This window comes from Cavia porcellus, unplaced genomic scaffold (genome assembly GCF_034190915.1).
Source record: "Cavia porcellus strain 051 isolate PalLab524CR breed Dunkin Hartley unplaced genomic scaffold, mCavPor4.1 scaffold_2, whole genome shotgun sequence".
In the NCBI taxonomy this organism is placed as follows: Eukaryota; Metazoa; Chordata; class Mammalia; order Rodentia; family Caviidae; genus Cavia; species Cavia porcellus.
This window is the reverse complement of record NW_026947485.1, coordinates 66,937,603-66,958,886: the sequence shown is the minus strand read 5'-3', so window position 1 is coordinate 66,958,886 and position 21,284 is coordinate 66,937,603. Positions and strand designations below refer to the sequence as shown.

The window sequence follows — 21,284 nt, the reverse complement described above, 5'->3', positions numbered from 1 at the left end:
TCTAATAAAGGAAGTAATATACATCTATATTAAAAACCATAGTATTCTGAAAAAGAAGATTGATGAGGATATCGAATAATGGAAAGATATCCCTTGTTCTTAGGTAGGAAGAACCTTTATAGAGAAAATGGCCCTACGACCAAAGTTGTTCAACAGATTTAAGGCAATTCCGATCAAAATTCCAGTAGCATATCTCACAGAATTAGAGAAAAGAAACTTAAAATTCATTAGGAACCAGAAGAAACCTGGAATAGCAAAACCAATTCTGGGCAACAAAAGCAAGGCAAGTGGTATCACAATCCCTGTCCTGAAATTATGCTACAAAGCTACTATGATAAAAATAACATGAGGGCCAGGGATATAGCTTGCTGGCATAGTGCCTGCTTGACAAGTGTGAGGTCCTGATTTCAATTCCTGAAACACACACACAAAACTAGCATGATACTGGCAAAAACGCAGACCCAAGATTCAGTGGAACAGATTAGATGTGTAGACATACTCAACCACCCTATCTTTGACAGAAGAGGAGAACCCCTTCACTGGAAGAAAGTTGACCTCTTTTTTACATAGTGCTGGAGAAACTGGCTTTTCATAAGCTAAAGATTAAAATGACCCATATCTCTGGTCATACACTAAACTAAAATTGAAGTGAATCAAAGATCTAAATATTAAAACAGGAATATCTAATCTGCTAGAGAGAACAGGTAGAATTCTTGGAGACACTGGTATAGACAAAGGCTTTATTTTCCAAACTCAGTTTTGTGAACAAAACTCCAGTCACACAGGAAGGATCACAGTGAATCAGCAACTGAGTCTCATCTTATTAAGAAGCTTTTTCACAGAAAAAGCAACCATCAACTGAGTGAAGAAACAACCCACAGAATAGTAAAAAAAATTTTAGCAGTAATTCATCAAGCAAATGCCTAATATCTAAAATATATAAAGAAATAAAATATATCAGACCCCCCCAAATGTAAAGGTCTGATCCAAAAATGGGCATCTGAAATGCATAGACACTTCTCAGATAAACAGGCAGAAATGACAAATAAGTATATGAAAAATGTCCAGCATCACTGGTCATTCAAGAGATGCAAATTGAAACAACAGTGAGATTCCATCTCCAGAAAGAGTGGCTTTTATCAAGAAATACGTCAATAATGAATGCTGGAGAGGCTGTGGGGGAAAAGGAACCCTTCTCTACTGTTGGGCATGTAGACTGGTACAACTACTGTGGAAATCAGTGTAGAGATTCCTCAAAAAACTAAAAGTAGAGGTTCAGTTTGACACAGCTAATACCCTTCTTGGGATCTCCTAAAAGAATTAAAAGCATCATACCTTGGCAATATATGCACGCCCGTGTTTATAGCAGCACAGCTTGTAATAGCCAAATCTTGGAAACAGCCTAAATGCCCATCAACCAATGAATGAATAGAGAAGATAAAGTGTTTTTTATGTAATGAAGTACTACTCTGTCATAAAGGATAGATTTGAGACATGTCTAATTAAATGGAAGCACCTTGAAGCCATACTTATAAGTGAAATAAATTGGACAAGTGTGTAAATATCACTTGATTTGTCCCTTGTGAGAAACCAAAAATGTAAATAAGGATGAAAACGTACAGTAGATATTGGGAAACGGGAAGAAAATGTTCAAAAGAGAAGGGGAACAATGGAGACAGGAGGGAGGGAAGGAAAGAAGGGACAAGGAAAAAGAGGGGGAAATGGAAACAAAGCTTTTGTAAATACGGAGAAGAGAGGTTGACCGGAGGTAAGAGGAATGGGGAAAAAGGGAACAGCAGATATACCATGTACAGGTACAAATTCCCTGTAATGAATGCTACCACTATGGTACTAAGGTGGGCCAGTAAAATAAAAAGAGCTTTTTCCTAAAAACATTGTCAGTTTGCCCTTTCATTCTTGTATGTTTTGGTGTCATAATCAATGAACCAATGAAAAATGATTAAAATTAAATAAACATTCACGCTTTAACCTGGGAAAGTTTTTAAAAGCCTACTTTTGGTGAACTAAAAAAGAAGAATAAATAAACCCAACCTTATCATAACTAAGGGAACAAAGAATATGGAAAATTCACAAATGCAATAATTACAGCAAGTTTTATGGAGACTATTAAAATTACTTCAAAACAATAAATGAAGACACATATGAGAGAAGTGCTTCTCAGATATGATTGATCACTTTGTGTTATATTCTTAAAATGGAAATTCTGATTACAGTACATTGTGAGGGCTGAAATTCTGCATTTCTCACAATCTCCAGGTCAGGCAAGTCCAGCCTATGGGCTACCTGCGTTTGTATATTTACACATTAAAAAAACAAAAGAAGTTTGGTTACTGATACACATTAAGTATATTATATATTTTACAGGCAGCGCAAGACAATTCACTCTGTGCAGCTCAGGAAAGCCAGAAGTTGTGTACAGCTAGGCAGTGCTGAAGCAGGAAGTTACACCAGCATCCACATTCTGATTTGCAAGATCCTCAAGTGTTTATGTTACTCTAGGTAACCTCTGAAATGCTTTAACTTGGTTTTAACTCAAATAGAAATTTATAATCTTTGAAATATTTAATGAATATTTATTTCATGCCAGACCAAGAGTTCCCAGAGTATGATTTCCGGACAAGTGGCATCAATATCATCCAGGATCTTGTTAAAAATGCAAACTCTCGGTCCTCACCCCGAATTACTGAAGCCGTCAGTCCGAGGATGGGGCTCAGGAGTCTTTTTAACTAACATTCCAAGTGATTCTCTTGCATTTAAGTTTGAAAACCACAGCTCTGGTATTATGTTACAGGCTTGGAATATGAATATGAATGACTGTCCTTGCTTTTAAGAATCTGAATAGTAGAAAAGTGTTGGTGTACCAAAAATCAATAAATATTGGCTGGGGATTTAGCTCAGTGGCATAAGTGGCTGCCTGGCAAGCGTGAGGTCATGAGTTCGATCCCTAGTACCAAAAAAAAAAAAAAAAAAGACTGCCTCAAAAAGAAAATAAATAAATAAATAAATATCATTAAATATGTAGCAAGTACAAAAAAAAAAAAAAAAGAATGTCACGTAACGTGGCACCTAATAGAATGGATAAAGTTTTCTATAAAAGGTCAGATAAGCTGAGTTTCATAGTTAGCCATCTGTTATGTCTTGTATCTAGCTGTCCCCCCAAAACCTTATCTGGTCATAGCTGGGACTTCTCAGAAGTGACTGGATCTAGGGTTTGCGATGCTGGGATCAAGGATTTGGTGCTGGAAGTGATTCATGATGCAGAGCTAGGATTAAACATGCTTCAACCTGGTTGTGACTGCTGCCCACCTAAAAGTGGGTAACCTGGACAGGATATAAGGGACAGAAAGAGGGTCACTGCTTGTCACTCGCTGCTGGCTACTTTACTGCTTTTCTGTCTTCTGCCTGCCATGGACTATTTCTCCTCTGCAGTGGCCCTCTGCTATGCTGCCCTGCCTTGGAGCCAACTGACTATGAACTGAAACCTCTACAAACTGTGAGCCAAATAAATCTTTTCTTGTTTAATGGTGGGTGTCCAGTAGTTTGTCTCAGCAGCAAGAAAAATAACTAAGACACGATATGAAGATTGGCATGTACAGTCTGATCTCTACACCATCAGGTTCCATAGCAGTGCATCTAACCAATTTGAAGCAAAAAACTTCAGAAAAAAAGTGAGCCTGTACTGACCATGTACATACTTCTCATCTTGTCACTAGTCCCTAAATAATAGCTCCATCTAATAATTTATCTATATTAGGTATTAAAGTAATCCAGAGATAACTTAAGTAATATATGCTGAATGTGCATAGGTTATAAGCTGAATGTGCATAGGTAATATGCAAATATGCTATGTCGTATAAGGGACTTGAATACCCTTTGGTAACAAGAGGGGATGAAGCGAGTCCTTCAGGCATATGAAGGGGTGATTGTACAACAGAATTCAAAAGTAATGCTAGAGAAAGCTTGGCACCTTTAGAAAAGTATAAGTAATTCACTCCAAGTGACTGAGTGTGGAATGTTCTAGAACTACCGTTCTCATCACTATTCACCTATCAATGAATAAAGTATGTGCCCTAGAGCAAAAACGATTATTTTTACAAATCGTCTATTAACATTATAGGTAAGGAAACCCAGCCATGAAGAATTTCACTGAGAAGGAAAAGTCAAGTTTCTAAGTGGAAATTCTTCAGTAACACCAATTAAATATTGGGAACCGCCATTTTTGATGTAGGACAGACCAAAGGTATAAGCCTGTACATAGTGAATATAAAATATCCCATTGTCCATTTTTCAGGAAAGTGTCTTGAATTAGGTCCAAAGAATAGAGTCAAACTCTATTCCAGGACCACAGAAGTTTAAGGGTGTTTACCAGCTCCAGCTTATTGCTGAAACACAACAGTCACTTGGTATTTCCAGAAAATACCAAATATTTTCCAGAAAATATTTATATTAAAATGTCCTTTGCAGTCTTTATCTTTTCTTATCCTGAGATGTCAACGTAGCCACACAAAGTACAAGCAACTGATCCAATTTTTAGCTCTCTACCACCATATTGGTTGGTTTGGATGTCATTCTCAAAGGGCTTCATGGAGTTTACCCAAGTGGTTTCAGGCTTTTTTTGATTGCTATACTTGGGCCTTTCAACAACAATTAAAGTTATGTGAACAAAACACTTGGCACATGCCTGAGTAATAGCAACCTTAGACTTTCTGAGCTGGCCTCAGGGTGCAAGCCTAAGAGCAGCTATAAAGTTACCAAAGAGTGGCTGTAAAGACAAAACCAAAGAGAAAGTGAAACTTGGGCAAAGGAGTTTCAAGAGGGGAAGGCTGTCACCATGCAAACCACTAAGGACAAATACTGTAGGATAAGGACAAAACGTGTTCACAGACTTCAATAAGCTTTGGCAACCTCTGAGCAGTTTCATAGGCCCACAATGAGGAAAGTAGAGGAATACAGCCGGGAAATACGGATTGGAAGTGCTCCTAGTTTCTTTGAAGAACCCTGGTTTCTTTGACTACAAATTACATCAAGTGCTTCCATTGTTTAGGGCCAGAGATGTCATTGGATGACTGAGGTGAGAGAAACAGAAATCACTGATCAACTCATTCATTCGACCAATGAGAGGGGAAAGCCAAGAGAAGCAAAGTGACATTTATTTATTATTCCAATTGTTATGTCTACATTCCATGGAAAACACAAAACACATTTAAATCTTGAAGAATCACTGAAGTTTACCCAAAAAAATTTTTAAATAAAATGATTTAAAAGGGTAAAAGTTCTGTTTTAAAGGTTCCAAGGCCATTGTGTTTGAATTTATGCAATTATACTAATGTTTACTAATTTTCAGAAGCTTTGTTACTCAAATCTAGACCCTTGCATTGTATTCAGGACACGATAATAGTAATAGTAGAGATAATCATAGTCCTGACCATACTGGGTGTTTGTTAGGTGCCAAGAACCACCTAACAAACACGATTCCAGTCACTGCTTATAACAATTCTCGCGGTTGAGAAGAGTAGGTTTCAAAGGGTTAACTTGCCTTAGAGCCAATGAACTGACTCAAAGCTCACGGATAGGATGCCTTGTTGAAAGGTGCACCTGGACCACTAAGATACAGAAGAGGTAAAAACATGAGGAATTTGAGTAAGCTTGGTCATACATCTGGGGCGAGATAGACTCGGGTTTCAGCCCTATCTGTCCTTCACAGCTCCCCAACCCATCCCCACCTCAGTGCATCACATTCCATCCTTTGCCACCCCTCCACTCCTCAAGCCCCGCTTTAAGCAAGGCCCAAAGCAAATGATCAAGACTGAAACACCCTCGGCGCCTAGGGGGCCGCAGCTTGATCTGTACTGAGGTCTCCATTGGCCGTGGGTCCCTTTGGCACACCTAGAAATCACCCTTCCCCTTCTCCTCACCTGCCCTGCAAGTGTAGAGGAACAGACTGAGCTTTGAAGTAGTCTGACTCTTCGGGATTCCGTACACTGAGCCGAGGCCCCGCCCACGTTCCCGCCCCTAGCAACGCCAGCGCGTGTTGGCAACCGCAAGGGATCCCGCGTCTCCGGGCTGGGTGGGCTGCAACGACGCTATGCGGGCTGTTTCGTGGCGGCCAAGGCCGCAGCCAGACCCCTGAGGCCTCTCGCCTATCTGGTGCAGCCTTTAGTCCCCGTCTGCCATGCCTACGGGGGAGGCCGCTGCGACGGCCGAGGGCCAGGACCCTCGCGGCAGGAGCAAGTCTAGCAGCCCCCGCCACATTCCCGTGATTGCTGTGGTGACTGAAGATGAAGAGACGCAGGTGAGGACAGGGGTCTGCGCTGTGGGGGCGGAGCCTGGGTCTCCAGATAGCAAAGGTGGAAATGAGGACCTTGGTGGAGACGCGGGGAGCCTGCGGCGCGCAGGTTCCAGGCGCAGAGCCGACCCTCTGGGAGCCGAGCTTCCAGGGGGTGCTGGTTGCCGTCATCAGCCCGTCTGGGGACGCCTGTCGCGCCATCCTGGTGGAGCGAGCGTCCCGCTAAATTGAATAGGAGAGGCCTATGAAGAAACTATGAAGAAACTGGGAGGGAAGGACTTATTCTCAGTGGAGTTCTATTTGACAGCCAGATGGCTTTGTTTGTCCTGGGCTTTCTCTGCAGATCTCTGTTTTCAAGTGATAATCTTGATATAGCGGTAAATTCTCCCCTGTTTAAACTTGCTGCTACGAAGCCTACACTCAGAATGAGGTAAAATGCTGTTAAAATTAGAAATTAGGGATAGGTTTTTTAAAATTAAAAATTGTTATAAGGTGGTGCAGAGAGAATTGGTTTGTTTCATTGTATTTTGGCTTGGGGTTTTCTTTTATTTTCGCTTCTGTTATGAATACAAAGCTAGTTCTGATTGGGTTGAAATCTTTTACTTGCAAACACTTGCTTGAGCCTGAAGGTATTTAGAAACTCTAATTTCTTCTTTTCATGCTAGGGTTCCACTTGTCCCCAGGGAGAGCCATGATTGCGCTTAAAACCATGATTCCTAAGGAAGAATTCTTTCATTAGCAGTGCAGGGACACTTTGGGGATTCCTGTTGAGGCTTCATGAGTCTCAGGCTGCGTCAGGAACCTCGTCTCCTGTGTTCGCATCCTGCGGGCTTGGAGAGCTCCTTGGGAATGGCCTGTTGATTGGGGAGTGCTTTGTGGGAATAGGGTTCAGCTCTCTGAGGACGGTCAGACATTTATACAGTAACCTGCAGAGCAACAGTGCTGCTGTATGAGGACCAATAAGTGTCCGGGGAATTTATCTCATCCATCTTGTGGAGATATTCCAAGCCAGGTGGGGAGAAGAGCTTTGAGCAAACCTAGCCGTCCACCCCGAAGGTCACAAGGACGCCCAGCAGTTCACCGTGGCCCTCTGCTCGAAGCAAAACCGAGAAGTAGGTCAAGTTTGCTAACTACTGGCTCTCATTTTTCCATTACTAGATGTAAGAAAAAAATGGGTGAGCACAGGTTAAAGAGAAAAAACAAAAACTTTTAGCAGGCTGTTGCAAAAATAGTAGATAATGTAAGAAGTACAACAAAGGAAGTACATTTGTGGTGTGTATGTCTATGTATTTCTCTTTTCCTTTTAATTTCTCTTCTTTCATTACTACCCATTCATTTTCCTGCCTCTACTACTCAGAGTAATTCCATTTTTTAAAACACTGAGACAAAATAAAGGCAGTTGCTAATTAAAGAAACTAAGAAATGGTATTGGAATATTTAGAACTGGGAGAAATGCAGTGATCACTCAGCCTTCTTATTTTTTGTTCTGTTTTGTTTTTGTATGTTTATGGTTGCTTTTACAACTGAAGCCACTAAGGTAGTAAGAAATTAACAATTACTTGGTTCCTTTGCTCACAGAATGGATTTTAGAGTTCTTAGTAGTAGTTATGATAATAACTTTCTCAACTTCTGCCTCTAGTCAGTTAAGGAAAGACCTTTGGAATTCTAAATGTTTGCTGTGCTTTCAAACAAATCCACCTTAACAACCTGTCCTCAGCCTGTGCTTGAAAGACAGTTATCTCAGTAGCTAAAAGTAAGATGAAGTCTACTTTAGTTCTTTATGCCAGCTCCCTCACTTAGCTGTGTGGCCAAAAACAACTGTCTCTTAAATCAGCGAATATACTAATCATTCTGATGTCCATTGAAAAGACTAAAAAAAAAAAAAAAAAATAGAGAACTTACACAGTGACCTATTCAGTATATTGAAAATATATAGTTTATCTATAGTAATATCACCCATTATCCTGGAGGATAGGATTCCTAAAATTATTTTGACCCTAAAGCTAATGGATTATATAGAATTATACAGTGACAGCTGGGGATTGCATAATATAGAAATGCCACTTTGGATACCTATGTTTTTGATAGCTGTTTTGTGTAGTTTTCCTTATTTTAGACCTAAAATCAACCATTTTTATTATCCTAAATTGAGTTTATGTAGTTTGAGAAATAGGCTTGAAAACTGTTGCCTAAGGCAGTACATAAAATACACAGGCTATTTTGTACATTTTTTATGTATGCTTCACTTCTGTTTTAAATAGTTGGTTTGGGTCTGGGATTCCCCCTCCCAAACATGCTGTAGAGCACACCAGGTCTTTATGAAAGCAAGTACTTTTGTGTTTTTCACTACCATATCATAAACACTTAGAACAATGCCTGACATATAGGTACTTAATGAATATCTGTAAAATAAATGGACGACTATAATAAGTTAATCTTATTTACCATCAGAATCTTCAGTTATCACTTTAACCTCATGATTCAGAAACTTCTGCCCCTAAATTTAACTAATTTCCAACTCCATCTCAAACCTCCAGCATTGCCTGTCTTCATAAATGGTGAAAGCGTTCATGTGATCACTCATGCTGGGTGATTGTTCTAGCCTTTCTTCTTGTCTTCCACTATATTCAGTCACTCATTAGGTCCTGCTGATTCAAACTGCTTGATTTTTTAACCCCATACTCTGTCATCTATACCATTACCAAAGCCTTAGCCAAGATTCAAGTTGCAGACTGGTTTCCTACCTCCAGTCCAGTCCTCTTTAGTTTAGTATTCACATAGCAGATAAAATGATCTTTTTATTATTACATTCTGCTGGTTAAATCTTATGGATAAATGAGAACGTACACCATTCAAAGATTGTAGGAAAGATGTCATTTACCATCCCTTAGTAAGGAAGATTATAATAGTGGGAGAGAGGACCTATTGTGCTCTGACTGTAATCTTTAAGTTGTTTATTTGACTTTCTCAGGTTGATCCTGAGTTGGAATCAGGGAATACAACAACAAAAAAAAAAAAAAAAAAAAAGAAGAGGGTGAGGGAAACTGACAGTTATTCGACAAATATTAAATATTGACTTTTCTGAGCCAATTGCTGTGTAGGTTGTGACTTGGCTTCCCATGCTGATTGCTGCAGAGGTGTAGGCCAGCGTTCTTTTGTCCTAAGTCGTCTGGCCATTGTCCATTTATATTTTTGTCCTCTCAAGCTATTCAGTGGTTTTGTAAGATCTTCAGTATAACATACAAGGTTTTCTTTAGTATTGCATTGCATACTGACACCTACTTGAATCAGGAAAATGTGCAGTCCCATACCTAGAATATTTCCTGAAACAGAACCTGCTGATAAACATTTGCAGAAACAGAAAAAGACAAAGCATGATATGAGGAAGAAAAATTCTTTTTCTTTTTCTTTTGTACCAGGGATCAATTACCTTGCACTTACTAGGCAGGTGATTATACTGCTAAGCTAAATCTCCAACGGGAGAAAGAATGTATTTTTTGTCATACAAAATATAACACAGAAATCAACATGAAATGATAATGCAAGATAAATCCAAAAGAAAGTTGCTTTAATCTTCACTACTTCTTGTTTCTTATCAAAAGTTTTATCTGTTTATTGGAGAGTTCTGATAATACAGGCAGATATTAAAAAGAAAATCTTACCTTGACTTTTCATTTCAATATAATTGTCTAATTTTTAAATTTAATATTGTAGAAGATCCTAAAATAAAAACCCACTGTATCTGTGTGTATGGTCTGAGAACATGGGAAACAGAAAAGACAACTGATGCTACTGGCACAAAAACAGACATGCAAATCAATAAAACAGAATAGAAGGCAGAAACAACTCCAGGCACAGCCAGCTACCTGATCTTTGACACAAGCCAGAAATACCTGCTGGGGTAAAAATAGCCTCTAGCAAATGGTGCTGGGAAAACTGGCTACTGACATGAGGAAGATTGAATCCAATATGGTGTCTCTCACCATATGTCAAGCTTAAATCAAAATGTATCAAAGTTCTAAATGTTAAAACAGAAACAATATACTGGAAGATAAATAAAATCCTTGAAAACAGACATAAGCAAGGACTTTCTGAATGTAACCCTAATTGCATAAAAAATAACATTAAAAATCAACAAATGAATTTATATTAAATTTTAAAACTTCTGTACAGCAAAGCAGTCAACAAAGTGAAGTAAAAGCCTACAGAATGGTGAAAAAAAGATTTTTTTGCCAGCTACACCTTAGACACAGAACTAATATCTATGGTGCATAAAAATTGAAAATATTACACCTACCAAAATAAAGACCCAATAAAAAAGCAGTGGCAACTGAAAGAAGTACAGGTGACCAATAAATACTTGAAAAAATGTTTACTACCTCTGGCTATTACAAAATGCAAATTAAAACAACACTTAGATTCCATCTTACACCAGAAAGAATGGTCATCATCAAGAAATCAAATAATAACAAAAACTAGCAAGGCTGTGGATAAAAACGAACACTTCTGCATTGTTGGTAGTTGTAAACTAGTACAGTCAGTATGATGACTCCTCAAAAACCTAAAACTATCTGTCTGGCAAGCACAAGATCCCGAGTTTGATTCCCAGTACAAAAAAAAAAAAAAACCCATAAAAATAGAAGTTCCATTCAATGCAGCTATTCTCCCTCTAGATACTTCTCAAAAGAGTTAAAGACATATTACAGTGACACGTGCATTCTAGTGTTTATAGCAGAACAACTCATAATAACTAAAATCTGGAACTGGAATTGAACTACATATCAACATGATTTGTTAAAGAAAATGTGGTATTATGCACAACAGAGTCCTACTCTGCCATAAAGAAGGATACATTTGAGTTATCTGTAGGGAAATGGATGCACCTTGAGACAATAATGTTAAGCATAATAAATCAAACACACAAGCTTAACTACTGCATAGTTTCTCTTATATGAGAAGCCCAAAGTATAACTAAAGAAGAAAAGAAAACATACAGGAAGCAGGAAAGTAGATCTTTTGCAAAAGGGAAAGGCACTGAGAGATGGGGGGTGGGTGATAAAAAAAGAATGAACATGTGTTATGCACCTGTATGGGCTCCCCATAATGAATGTAATCATTGTGTACAGCAAACATGTACTAATTAAAAAAAGAAAACCAAAAAAGACAACTGAGGCTGTGGGAGGAGGCCCTGTTAAATCTCTAATTCATAATAGGCAAAATTCTTTTAAGCAGTAATATATAACAAACTATAATACCAAGTATAGACGTATGTTTAGCATGTCCTTTTCTATTATTCTTAAATCATTTTAGTAAGTAACCTCATTCTGATGCTTATCCTGAATAAAGTTATAATTGTTTAACTGAAATTTCTGAAAATTTCTTGATAGAATATATGAGATTGTAATTGTAAAAGGCAAAGAAATTATGAACTTCCTATGCAGTATAATTCCTACACAGGAGTATGGTAAAGTGTACATTATAGATATACTGTAGATTTAAAATATAGGAAATGCAGTGGTACTGTTAGCACTAAGTGAAATTATGTATTTGTGCATCTAGACAAAACTAGAAAATATATAAAATAGATGTATATATACTTCGTATAATAACGATTTTTTCAGTGTCAAATATTTTACAAGTCATTTAAAAGTGGATGCAAGTGTGAAAGGATCAGAAAAAGGAAGTTGGACAGCTTAGGTCCCACACTGGGACTAAGCAGTATCTACATAACATTCAAATTAAAGAGAAAATGCAACTCAACAAAGTATTAATGTTCCCTATAAATGTAGCCAAGATTGCATTTAAAAACTCAGAGATTTCTATATTATCCTAAATACTTAAACTGAAGGAAGCACCTTCTGCTTCCTTTTCCACTTATCCACAAGCAGTTGTACAGTGAAACGACTTCCCGGCTGCACGGTATCAGCACTTATTAAACCGCTCACAGTACCTGTGCCACAACCAAGTCCGTGCACCCAGGCAAACTCAGGGCAGGGAGGAGTGGGAGGACAGGTCTGTAGAGGTGGAGCCTTTCAGAACAGCCGTTTGCGTGTGCGTTCAAGGCCTGAGGAGCAGAAGAAAGGCGTCCTTCGCCTTTCATTCCTTTGGGAGAGCAAGTCCGAGCCTCATCCTGAGGGCCCCGTGGGAGTTAACCTGGACGGGAACGAGGCTTGCAACCAGCTCGGAGTAAAACAAAGGCACCAAGGAGCATAAGCAGGAAATCCCTGCATGGTTCACCGCATGGTGTTCAGATTTGAGTTTTATTTAGCCATAGAAGAGTGCTGCAGGGTGCCAGAGTAGAGGCTGGGACTGTGACAGTGAACAAGCACAACTCAGTAACAGATGAGAATTGAACTGAGTCAGGCACGGGATGGGCTCACAAAATGCTTGAGAGGTGAAATGTGACTTCTCAGGTTCTTGTTTTCTACGGTGGATGAACCGAGGAATGCTGCTACCGTGTCATATACCTGCGCAGGCCAGCTCAGTCTAATGCAAGCGTGTGCACGATGCTTTTAATTTTACTTTCCACAGCACACGCATGCCATGATTCCACATGCTTTCTTGGTTCTTTTAGGGCTGCTTAAATTGAAAATTAAGGGGCTGGGGATTTAGCTCAGCGGCATGAGCACCTGCCTTGCAAGCAGGCAGCCGTGAGTTCGATCCCTGGTACCAATAAAAAGGAAAAAGACAAAAAAAAAAAAAAAAAAAAAAAAAAAAAGAAAATTAAGATTATACTAGAATTCAGGAGGGTGTTTTTTTTTCTTCCAAAATTCATTCACCTTCCTATAAGGTCTCATCTTTTTTATTCTCCCCTATGTTATTGGCGTAGGTATTTTTAAGTCACTAAGGAAAAATATCATAAAAATAGTATGTTCAATATGATTTCTTAAATTTTCATGATTTAGGATATTAAAAATTGTATTTTTTAGGGTGTTTTCAAACCTATGGACCTTAATCACATCATCAGACTCCTTGAAGAAAATGATAAAGTGAGTAAGCTTTGAGAACAAATTATTCTGCTATACACTTCTAAACTTTTATTCCCTTGAATGGTAACATATATTTACCAAGTGTAAGTCTCATTTCTCTCTTTTTTGTGGAAAACATTTAAACAATGTTCTTTTTAGAAATTTGTTGTTGTTGTTCTTGTAGTTTTTTGGTTTCAATTTTGTGAGCTTCATTTATGAGCCAGCACGAACTGGTCTCAAAATAATGTATATCTTAAATTCAAGAACTGTTTAAATTTAACATGAATATATTTAACCAGATAAGTTAACTATCTGGTTTAAAGACGAGTTGCTTTTGTGGTTGGACAGACCCATGGTGACTATAAGCAGTGGAATTACTAAGAATATGCAAAAGGTCATTTAACCTCAGTTACCAAATAGGATTGGAGGAGAGAGATGGTAGGAAAAGGGATTTCATAATTTACTAATACAAATTTAGTAATGTAAAATCAGTACATACACAGTCACGCATATATATATAGATAATTTGAGAGAATTCTTTATAGAATGTAATAGAAATAAAATTGTTTCAGACACAAGCTAAACACTGACAACTCAGGCATCTTTATAGAATGTAATGAAAATAAAATTTTGGAGGTTGGGGATTTAGCTCAGTAGCATAAGCACCTGCCCGGCAAGCACAAGGTCATGAGTTCAGTCCCCAGTGCCAAAAAAAAAAAAAAGAATTGAAAATAAAATTTCAGAGACAGGCTCAAAACTGTAACTCAGGCATCAAGAAAAAGGATAGTAAAAATATATTCTTACATGTTCACACACCATATCTTTCTGAGGCCAAGCATTGACAAAATGCCTAAAAACCAACAAAAACTATAAAGATATGTGTAGTCTTTTCCAAAGAGTTTATATTCTTTTTTTTAATTTTAAGAGAATAAAATCAAACAAAACAGAATAAAGCCAGACAAAACAAAACAGTGAAAGTGATACAGAATTTCAAAACAGGATAATAGAAAATCAACAAGGGTTACCATAATGCCTCTTGTTACCTTCAAAATTGCTGCCCATACTATCAGACATAATGAAATCAAACAAAACAGAACAGAATAAAGCCAATCAAAACAGAGAACTGAAGAAAACAAAACAATAAAATGGAACAAAACAAAACAGTGAGAACAATATTGGATTTCAAAAGCAAGACAGAAGGAAATCCGACATATTTGCTATATTGCATATTGTTATTCTCTAAATAGATGCTCAGACTACTGGCCTTAGGCCTGCAAAGTCAATCAAACAATACCAGAAGTAAGTTGTTTTGTACCTCAGTTGCTATCAGCTCAGCTTGTGATCCTCCACATAAGCTGGTTGCTTACAGTGGGGGCTCTTCTTGTCTCCCAGCCTGCATAGTGGCTGGCACATGGGAAAGGCAAACTGGCTTCTTGTTTCTCTTCCTGGCCTACATGGCCACTGCTGGCTCACAGGAAAGGCAAATTGGCTAAATTTGACATTCTTAACAAATAGGAAATGAGCCATCAACAGAAAACAGTGAGTCCTGAGCACATTTAGTCATCGTTTTCTTTTAGTCTCTAGTTTCTTAAATAGAAGAAAAATAAACATAATTGCTAAGGTTTGTTTATTTTTTACTGAGTATAATTTTGTGAAAATTGATTTTTAAATTGTGAGTATGTCTCCATGTCCTTGAAAAATAAAACTCAACTACAGAGAGCTTCTTCCGGTTGATACATAAGGCCTAGGATGGAAAAGTATAGACAGTATGTAGCCTTTCCACAAATGGTTTTAGACACTTTAAAAGAACAGAAAGGATTCGGTCTTGAAAACACATCCTGGTCAAGAGGCTTGTTTTGTTTTTGTTTTTAATTAACTATGGAGCTTGGTTTCCACAATATTCTTGGGCATATTTTAGAGGTGAAAGATACAAATTTACCAAAACTGACTCCTAGTATCACCACTTTTTAGCATTGTATATTTGGACAGATAGAGTGTTTTCAGGTGAGTTTCCTGTTGTTGGAAAGAGGGATAATAATATCCTGGTAGTAGAGTTATTTTGAAGATAAACTGAGTGATCTTATATATAGTGTCTATTTGATCCGTGGCATACAAAAAATGTACAACATACGTCAGGTATTACTAATGTTTCTGAAGAGAGTTAATTTCCTCCCAGCACTTGGTAAGCTGAGGCAGGAGGATTACTACCGGTTCAAGGCCATCCTGGGCCACAAAGTGATTTCAAGGCCATCCTGAACTGCATAGCAAGGCTATCTCAAAAAGACAAAAAATAAAATAAAAAATACATTTTTAGTTTCCCAAATTTGAATGGTAATTTTTTTTTACCATCACTGTTTCAAGAAACATTTTATAATGCTTATAGTATTTTAAGAATAACTTGATAATTTTAATGTTTCTACTTTCTTTTCACATTGAAGAAATTTTTAATACTTTCAGCAAATTTAATAGAGCAAAAGAACTAAATAGAACATTTATTCTAGGGTGATTTAGAAGAAAAACAACTTAAATCTGTCAAGAAACTGGTGCAGTGTTATCAGAATGGATTTGTATCCTTTATGCATGTACATTTGTTTCACTTATCATGGAATGAGAGAATTTCTGTTCCAAATGTTTTAGTTTCCTATGGCTGCTGTAGTAAATGATTACAAATTTAGTGGGCAGAAAGAGTATACATTTGTTATCTTACAGTTCTGGAGGTCAGAGGTCTGGAATCGGGCTAAAGGCGGGCATGCCATGCCGGCAGGGCTGGGTCCTGCTGCGGACTCTGGGGAATCCATTTCTTTGCCTGTCGTCCCCTCCCCCAGGCTTCCTGCACAGATCTCATCTGCTCGGCCTTTCCTGCCAGGGCTTCGCTCTCTCACCTCTGCTTCATCCTCTCTTCTCTGTTCTCTGACCCTCTTGTGCCTTCCTCCTCTTTGCCTTATAAGGAGCCTTGTGCTCAGGCTGGGCCTACCTGGAGCTCTAGTACGGAATTGCCATCTCAGGGGCCTTAATTTAATGGCATCTAAAAAGTTCCTATGCCATCTAAGACATATTCACAGGCTCCTGAGATCAGGATATTGACATGGGCATATTTAAAAAAAACATTGTTCTCTTCGTTGTACTCTCTGTGGGTAGTGTCAATGACTGTAGATTCAGAAAACAGATGTATTTAGGAGGGATAAATTAAAATCTTGTTTCTGACAATTTACATGGGCAAGTGTACCTCTCATAAACCATCACTTTTCCTATTGTTATAAAATAAGGATAATTGTACCTCTTGGTGTTATTACAATTAAATGAGATAATGTTATGCAAGTGCTTGATAATCTTAAAAGTATTATATAAATATATTGCCCTGACAGTATACCACCCTGATCAGAATGTGAAACCAGGATGTCTCCAACCTTTAAAACTCTATCTATAGGGGCTGGGGATTTAGCTCAGTGGCATAAGCACCTGCCTGGCAAGGGTGAGGTCATGAGTTTGATCCCAGGTACAACAAAACAAAACAAAACAAAACCCTTTTTCTATATAAGAACCAGTTTGTTGTTGCCTGACTTTTAAACCATTTACATGTGTATGCTGTTATAACATACAAGTGTCACAGGAATATTAGATTGCTATAAAAGTTTTTCAAAGTCCACGGTCCCTTTCTATATTCACCTTGTTACAGATAAAGAACATAGAATCTCAGAACAGGCTGTGATCACAGACTGCACTTGGAAGAGAACTGACCCAAACCATCGCTGACAGTTGTCTGGCCTCCTCTGGAAAATACCAGTCTAATATTAACTTGTCCCAGTGCAAGGCATTGTAAACCATTTTCATTCAGAGAAATGTGCCATATGATTCATCAAAATCTTTTATTTTAGCTTTGATGCATGGGTCCGTTAGGCCCCTGTGAATAGTAAGCACTATTGGCAGAAGCCAAGAAAATCCTCCAGCAAATGAATTTTCCTGTCTTCACCTGATACCTCAACACTGCCACCATTTTCCTTCAGGTTAGCCCCTTGGTGTCAGATAGATCTATTTCTGCATGCCTTTTAATCTGGCTTTAGAAGCTGTAAAACACCACCGATGAAGTTAAAGAAGTATCTTGGTCACTTGTCTAGGAAGTTAATAGAGCTGAATCCTTCTGGTGTGCTAGCCTCTAGATCTTCAGGTATATGCACCTTTTAACTGTTTAAAAACCCTATTGACACGTAAACAGATATAACTGATCATTTTTACAGCTAGGACATTATCACAGTTATGACTTCTAGCTCCTGGTTGAATTCTGTTATTTGTACCTCCTTTCTAGGCGTTTCATAGGAAGAAATGGGAGAGCTGAGTACATTAGCAATGAGTAACTAGCTTTCTATACTAGTTTTAAATGAAATAAAATCCCAACCAATGTAAACCCAGGATGTAAAAAAATGCAGAGTTAAATATTAATAAAGAAATGCAGTAATCTGGGTGTGGTGGCTAAACAAACGAAAAAAAGAAGAAAGAAAGAAAACGAAAAAGTGCAGTAAAAGAAAAGTTTGAGCTGTTGGTACAGATGGGAAGAAAGGACATTACTGAGCCAATCACTGTTAATTTTAATGTGTTTTTACTCATTGCTCATAGTTACTTATTCTCAACTGAGTACACAGTATGGTAGTTAGTAACCTAATTCTAAAGTTGTGAGAGGGAAAAATTTTAAATAAAAGTTTTGAAGAAGAAAATTAAATGTTCATTACTAAAAATATGGTTCTAAGTTTTTCTCTTCAGATTTCAAAATAAGAATAGAACAGTATCTACATTTAACAAAATAGATGCAGTTCTCTAGACTTTCTTAAAAGAAGTGCTGTAAAGAGTGTGATAATGGAAATATTAAAGTTAATAATATTTCTTAACTAAAAATACTAAAGCCATTAAGGGATTTAGCACAGATATTTAAAATTCTGAGTCTGTGTGCAGGAAAAATTGAAAATCAGCACCAGTTTACAGAATCTGTATGTGATATCTTAAAATTGTGCAGGTAAGTGTTTTTAACTTTATTTTGTATTAGCATATAATATTTTATTATGTTTATAAAATATTAGGCATTGTGGTGTAGCAGAGTGATACAGAACTCAGAAAATTTCAATTTCTGATTGAAGCAGATGGCAAATATGATCAGTTTTATTAAGTAGTATAATACTGGTAGACGCAAGAGTTTAAACTACAAGTATATAAAATGTTTTCTTGGAATGAAGTACTTTTAGAAGCAACCACCTTTACAAAATTTGGCTCTCAAAAATATATTAGGAAAAAAAAAATATATATATATATATATTAGGTACCATGAGATAACCTATTGATTTTCCAATTTTGAATGAAAATACTACCACTTAAATTTGGTATATATTTTAAAATATAGAGATAGTAAAAGATAATACAAACTTGAATATAATATAAAGTAGATATTTTAAGATACAGAGAAATATAAAAAAATTACCAAATTAATATGTTATCCTTGACCTACTCTACACTCTAGAAACTAAATCATATATAATGCATCTTTGCTGCCACATAGTGGCTAACCAAGATATACCATTTAACATGCTGTGACCACTTTTAATTGTTTTGATGTCTGAATAAAATAATCAAAAATAATTTATTGAATGTCTACTACCTGATGCCTCACTTCTTAATAAGAACCAAGGAAAATAAAATACATAATTGATCTAGTGCTCTCAAGGAACTAACTGGAAATCTTTATTTTTATCAATAGGGGATTATATTATGTACAACACTTTCAAATTCAAGGCCATGCAAATCCCAGAATACCAAGTTCATAAGCATTTGTTGATATCAGTGCTCCTATGGAGCTCTGTGCAGAGCCATTTCTCTAAAACCTTTGGTAAATGTTTTATTACATAGTATGACAAATCTTTTGAACTGTACTCTTCAGCTTCCCTGATTTTGTAATTATTTTACTTTTTTCTCATTTTATTAATTTCTGATGGTGTCCTGTATTTCTCTATACTTCTTCCTTACTTGGTTCTCTTTTCAGAACATTTTGAGAGATTAAAGCATTGAAAATAAACAAAATCACCAGGTGTGGTGGCACACACCTGTAATTCCAGCACTCAGGAGGCTGAGGCAGGGGAATTCATGAGTTTGAGGCCAGCCTGAACCAGCAAGACCTTAGCTAAAAGAAAAAAAAAACTGAAAGAATTGAAATCAAGCCTTTCAGTTTCCAGTATGTTTTTTCTCATAACATTGAAAGTATATGCTTATTTTTTTCGTAACTTTCTTGGTTGAAAATACTTCTGATGCTTTACATGATTCAAAAAGTTTGGGGACAAGAAGCAAAACTTTTAGAGTTGTTTTAAAGAGCCAGTCATCAATTGGCTAACAAGTGATTATTTATTCCAAATGATAATTCCAACAAATGATAGAAATAAACCTGTGAAATGTGTATACATTTACACAAGGTCCTTTTTACAACTTGCCCTCAAAATATCTTTAAATTCAAAGTAACATATATTTTACAACCAACCACATATGATAGTTTCCCATGCCATCTTTCAGCTACTTGGTAACATGAGTGAAAAGTCCTATATATGACATACGAATTTTGGATTTATGAAATGCCAGAATAGTTTATAATTTGTATTTAAGACATAACTTTTTTCTGTACTTTGGAATTTCATAACTCAGGTTGATGTGCTTGACCTTTTATGATTGGTAAATAAGCTATTTACAAATAACTTTGGTTATAGTAGCTGTGAGATGCAAGTTTAATATAATTAATATTTGTTAACTGAATTCCTTATTGTCTCCCAAACATCCTGTTCTTTTGTGAATAGTAGTAATCCATTTAATAAGGAAAAGGGCCTGACCCTAAAAATGAGTAAAGCATTGGTCTATTAATTAGAGTTTCAAAAAGTTCAGGAAGAATCCATAAACAGTTTTCCACTTACAAGTGAGCCTAAACCTATGGTTTATATCAGACTATCTAACGTTTTCCTAACTTTGATACAATTATAAGTTATACAAGGTATAATTCATTATTACTTTGCCTTCAAATGGAAAGAAGATAAAGATTTTCATTCATACAGTGACACAAAATTACTTTTTTAAGCTCATACCTTTTATATCCCTTTCTCTTGATTAAAAAATTTTATTTTCTTTCATTCAGTTAAATACAAATACAATTATTTTAAAGTCATCAGTTCCCCACAGCTAAAGAATAAGATGTCATCCTCATTTTATTCTTTAGAAAGAAAATTTTCCCTGCTTTACAAATGATGCTTCAATCAAAAATTTCATTTACAGTTACCCTAACATTCTTTATTCTTACTGAAGCTTGCCATTTTTGAAAAAAAAAGTATCAGATGAAATAACTTATGCTGAAGATACCGCTAATTCAATTGCACTTCTGGGTAAGTAAAGTTCTTTTCAAAATATAAGGGTGTGACATATGACAGGCCCTGTCAACAAAAAGGAAATGTTTTTTTTTTTCACTAGGTTTCACTAAAAGTATCCTCTCTCCATATCTAGGCTTTTCTCTGATTTTGTAATTCTGGTATTGATTTCTGTCCAGATATTTTATGATACTAACAAGATTGCTATGTTCCTGAAGTGCAAAAATGAGCAGAGTAGTCCTTGTGCTTACTTGACTTGATGTTAGTTAAGTTAATTAAATATTCATGAACCTTTTTTAGCTCAGAAAGTTTATGTCCTGTTCTTTCAGTAACCACAAACATGTCTTCAGCTTTGAACCCTTGGGTTGAATTGCTGGAATCATTAAGGACTTTATCATTCTTTAAACGATCTAAGATTTTAAATGAAAAATTATTAAATGAAACATTAAAAACTTTAAAATACACATAAAGATGCAGGTACCAAAAATATAAAAAACATCATAAAGAACAGGCATTTTTATCTGCTTAATATGATCATATTGTTATATACCAATGATATTGATATCTATTGATATTGTTATTGCTTGATTTTCTAGAGAAAGAAAATAATTTCCTAAGAAATGAGGCCAA

General features: G+C 36.6%; 1 protein-coding gene across 4 annotated transcripts in view; it reads left to right on the top strand.

The window, feature by feature from the left end:
* The first annotated feature begins 6,046 nt into the window (after positions 1–6,046).
* Positions 6,047–21,284, top strand: part of Cfap69 (cilia and flagella associated protein 69) — a 59,997-nt gene continuing 44,759 nt past the window's right edge. For 3 of the 4 annotated variants that reach the window (XM_063243100.1, XM_023567311.2, XM_063243103.1), the window contains exons 1-5: positions 6,047–6,313; positions 13,237–13,296; positions 15,777–15,842; positions 18,171–18,280; positions 20,596–20,672. In XM_063243100.1, the coding sequence (XP_063099170.1) occupies positions 6,194–6,313; positions 13,237–13,296; positions 15,777–15,842; positions 18,171–18,280; positions 20,596–20,672 (433 nt within the window). In that variant the 5' untranslated portion in view covers positions 6,047–6,193. Of the gene's footprint in view, positions 6,314–13,236; positions 13,297–15,776; positions 15,843–18,170; positions 18,281–20,509; positions 20,673–21,284 lie in introns of those variants that run through there. The other variant, XM_063243107.1, reaches the window with a different exon arrangement.